The sequence below is a fragment of the Austrofundulus limnaeus genome, unplaced genomic scaffold (assembly GCF_001266775.1).
Source record: "Austrofundulus limnaeus strain Quisiro unplaced genomic scaffold, Austrofundulus_limnaeus-1.0 Scaffold147, whole genome shotgun sequence".
In the NCBI taxonomy this organism is placed as follows: domain Eukaryota; kingdom Metazoa; phylum Chordata; class Actinopteri; order Cyprinodontiformes; family Rivulidae; genus Austrofundulus; species Austrofundulus limnaeus.
In genome coordinates, this window is record NW_013952549.1 from 163652 (window position 1) to 168537 (window position 4886).

General features: G+C 38.0%; 1 protein-coding gene across 2 annotated transcripts in view; it reads left to right on the forward strand.

Annotated features, from left to right (window-relative positions):
• The window catches only part of mideasb (mitotic deacetylase associated SANT domain protein b), a gene marked incomplete in the record, with an annotated part of 54363 nt that overhangs the window by 28455 nt on the left and 21022 nt on the right, over nucleotides 1–4886 (forward strand). For both annotated transcript variants that reach the window (XM_014016521.1, XM_014016520.1), the window contains 1 exon segment: nucleotides 4672–4747. In XM_014016521.1, the coding sequence (XP_013871975.1) occupies nucleotides 4672–4747 (76 nt within the window).

The window sequence follows — 4886 nt, forward strand, 5'->3', positions numbered from 1 at the left end:
ATCTATCTATCTATCTATCTATCTATCTATCTATCTATCTATCTATCTATCTATCTATCTATCTATCTATCTATCTATCTATCTATCTATCATACATTTTGGTCAAACCTTGTACATCATGTTAAATTGTCTCTAGTGTGGGCATAGATTAAAAATTTTAAACGCAATTAATCGCAATTTATTTTTAATAGAAACAATTACTTTAGTATGTGTATGTAATGTAGTTTTTATTAGGAATGATAAATTTGATATAAATTTCTTGATTATTATTATGCACAAACTGTAACTATGACTCCAAGATGTTTAGAGCATTTTTTAGGTATTGTTTCATATAAAAAAGGGGCAATGCATTTTTTAAAACTAAATAAGCAAAGCAAAGCAAGCCAGTCTTACGTTTTTCTCTTTTTTTTCTCCAACACCTGGTTAGCCTCGTCTGCAGAACGTCCCTTTGTTTGTTTACACTGGTTTTAAACCGAAGTGATATTTCAGGCTCAAACTGCTCCGGTGGTGACACGGTTTAGCGTTGCAGCGCTTATAGAGAACTTTACTTCTTTTCAGCCCGCCGTCAGGAAAAGTTTTCAAATAAAAAAATGCCCAGATTAATCTGGTGACAACAAGCCTGTCATTGGTTGAGAAGCGCGACGAAGGCCATCTAAAGCCAAAAGTGATCAGGATCCCGCCTCCCCACCGTGACCACTGGGTTTGTGTCTGTGTGTGTTAGCCATCCAGTGAACGGAGTTCCGACAGAGAAATATAAAACAATAAATACCTGCGTTAACGTGTGTTAAAATAACTAACGCTGTTGAGCGTCAGCTGCGCTAACACAATAATAACGCGTTAACGTGCCCAGCACTAATTGTCTCACAAGATGTTAGTGCTTGGAGTATGTTAGAACAAAAGTATGTTTTGAGGAGTAAAAGGAGTATGTTTTGGGGATGACTCTCAGCTACTACCACATACAGTTTGTTGATACATGTCTGTAAATATGACTTATAACTATTTTTGTGTGGTTAAGAACAGCTAATGTTGATTTGTATTGCAGTTATTCAGTCGTAGATCTACATCCAGTTAATTATTATTTTTTTATTCAAATCTGGTGGTTGCTGACAGACAAATAGGAGGCAAAACTTGTTTTACTTTTGACAGCAGTCAATAAAGACAACATGTTTGGCATTTCTTTGATTAGTTTAGCGTCTGCACACTTTTCATCCTAGTTGCACAAACTTGTTGAATTTTTCACAGTTTTCACATTATTTAACCAAAAACAAATCTTACTTTCATTAGCTTGGTACACTTTCAGCTGTGCATGTGAGGAACCTGCCTGCAGTAATTCAGTTTGTTTTATGTTTGACTTGAACTGGTTATTGAAAGGAAATGACTGATTTCTAGATTTTCACTCGGCTTTGAACTGAAACTCTGTGGTGATCTGAGATGACTGGTAGTACAACAGCTTGTTTTGTTCTAAGCCCAGGCTTGATGCTTCTGTGTAGAGCTGCAACTGCTGAAACTATGATTTTTATTAGCTTACTTAAAAAAAATCAAGGATGCTTTTGAGTTTTAGATATTTTTTAGACACGTTTGAAATATTTGCAGTCCTTTTATAAGTGGAAGCAAACTGAAAATGTGTCTGTTTCATAAATATTTCTAGATTTTGCTTTTGGGCAACTAGCCCTGAAATGGTATTTGAGTCATAAATCTGTCCGTCAAAACAAAGCCTAAATGTTTACAACCTCACTGCCATCCTTAGTAATTGACTCCCCATGAATTTAAGCCCATTAGTGCCCCACCCATGCTGCAGCAGTGAAACAACCTCCGCCTCCTTTCTGTTGCAGAACACTTGGACCTCTAATGACATCAGAGATTAACTTGAGACAGCTGCATAAAACATTTTATATTAGGCAATAACAACAAGAAGTTTATTGTTTTACATACGGTTCACTCAAACATAAGTGAATGAGTGCATTCTGTAATGGATGAGGCAATGGTTAAACTGCTGGAGGCAGCATCATAAGTGGTATTTCCCCAGTTGTACCATCTCTGTCGGTGAAGGATGCAGTCATTATAATGATTTGTTTCTTCTATTAATTAATATGTGAATGAAGTCAAATACTTAATAATTAGTTGGGGGGTTGGTGGCACATGAATGCATTTAAATATTTTTGCTAAAGGTGAGTTTTATTATTCTTGCCGTTTTAAACATTCTGGAAAAGTTTAAGATTTGAAATACAGTCTTTTCCAGGCATAAAAGTTTTAGAAAAAAAACTTTTTTCCCTAGGTTTTAAAACAGAAATACCATAGAAATTCTGTTTCTTTGTAGAATTGTTACTTGTGACTTATTTTTTATATTTATATTTTTGTACGTTCATTTATTTGTACCATGTTTAAAGAAAATTCACAACTTTCCAAAGAAGCTGCACTAATATCACACATTATGGGTCACAACAACCACAAACAATGTCTGCATAATCTCAGAGGGACTGATATTGACTCTTTGACGTCACCTAATCACGTGGAGGCGCCATGATGGACGTCGGAAGTGATGGAGGGGAGTGTTGAACCGAGTGACTAGAATTGTTTTTGCCAACCTGGATGTTTTGAGTAGAGGAGGCTTCATTATCAGTGGAACTTTTTCAGATGGTGGAACAGATTTGACGAACTCTTCAGTACATTTTACAGTGGACTGAAAGCTGAAGTTTATCGTCCACACCACTGAATTTAGTCTTTTCTTATATAACAACTGTTTTGTCTGCTTCTTTTTCAGCTGTAATGCTTGTTCACTCAGTTGTTGAGCTCATTGTGGTGCTGTGTTATAGATAGTCTAGTGTAAACAGAGTGGGAGCACTGGTGTGATGTCTATTGATCGAATTTCTTTGAAAGTCATATCACAGTTATTGAAACATTTTCTACCCTGACATCAATATTGAATTATTGTCTGACACTATTATGAAGTATCTGAACATTAACCTTCTTACCTTGTAAAATATGGCTGCTATCTTTCGCCATCTTCTAGAGCTGGGCGATATGATCTAAATTTTATATCACGGTATTTTCAACATTTTCACCGGCTTCACGGTATTTGACTGTATTTTTCTTTTCATCACAGCTCAGCTGATAATAAAATGCACAAACCCTGCTTATTGAGTTTTTTCTTTTACTGTACCTCTGTCTGTGTCGCTGTTTCCCTCCTCTGTGTCTGTTCTTTGACTGGTGGTTGGAGACAGTAGTCATGTATTTTGGTCCAGTCGTGAAGGAGGAGGGTTAAGAAAAGATTATGATCGGGTTTATTGTTTTATGTTATTTATTAAAGCTTATCAGCACGACTCACCTTGCACACCAGTCAATTCCAACTCCACTACGAACTACTTCCTGCAGGCTTTTCACAATAAAACCACGTTAAATCTCCATCAGCATAACGTCTCCATATTAACTAACCGCGTTAAATCTAACTGTGCACGTCACTGAAGAGTTGTTTACTACATTCAGCGACGGCAAAAACGGCATGTTTTTTTAAACGTCAGTCAATATAAGCAGAGGAATCGCCACCCGCTGCTGCAACTAGCTGCTCCAAACATTAGCATTCTAACGCACATAGCGGTGCAGCAAGGAAAAATGTCCCCCGGGAAACAACAGTTCACTGGCGGCCGCGACGAAACGTTCCGCTATTTAAACCGGAATGTCTGGTATTCAAAAAATTCATATCATAACAAAAATAAAAACATGTATTAGGTACAAAACGGTATACCGCCCAGCACTACCATCTTCTGTTCTCATCCAAAGGTATCTGGAAGGAGTGCACACATCTCCACTGTAAAACAAAAGGGGGCAATTAGGAAATGGGTGCCTGGTTATGAAGAAATATAAAAAATAGGAATAACCAGCACTCTAAAAACATCAAAAGGTTTTACTCAGGGCAAATGGTTTGGTTTGTTTTTCTTATCATGTGTAGCTGACCGAGCAACACACCGACCGTTTTTACAGATAAATCAACTTTAACAACAGTGATACTGGGCTACCAGCTGTGTTTTTAACTAGCTTTGTAGGAGTTTACACACACAGATTGTGTCTGACATGGCCGAGTGGGTCACCTCCTTCAGAGCGTCCTCCTTCAAATGGTCGATGTTAGTAATAAAGTGAAATGCATGGCAGCATTATTGTCAATAATTTCACCAAATGTTCAGATTTTTGAAAAAGATGCACAAATTAAAATAGTTTTGTTTTAAATATTAGGTTACAGTTTTAAACCCTGTTGAATCAAACCAACTTCTTTCTGCATTACAGGAGAAAACCATTGAAGATGTGAATCTGTTTTGGTTCTGTTTAATCAGAGCAGCAGATCTCAGCCTCAGATCTCTAAAATCTTTATATTCAGAACTTGTAGCTGGAAAGGTGCACGCAGAAGATGCCTTGCAGCTCGATGCAGAGTATCAGACTGGTGGAGATTTCAGACCTTAGTCACCAGCTCTGAGGGCCGGGGTGGGGGTGTCAGAGGCCCTACTCTCTGCAGCAGTCCCATGGTTTTTCTACAAAGAGCACACACTTACATTCTACTTTGATGCTAAAGGAGTCTAATTATGACTTAATGCACTGCAGGATTTTCAGTAAAACTATGATGTTTATTCCATTTATTGCTTTCATAAAGCCACTGAACCAAATAATTGTTTTCTTTTTCAGGCTGCTCTTTCCATGTTGATGCTGAGAGACCCAATCTTCCCCAAGTCTCATCATTTGTCCAGCTACCATTACTCAGGTAAGTCATGGATCACACTGACAACTTAAAAAAAGAGAAATCACTGGCAGGCTCAGAGCAGCTGCAGCAGTGTTTGGTGGTGTCGCCGATGTCTTGTGCGACTGTGGAGGATTGTCAGGGTCAGTGGGGAGGGGGGGGG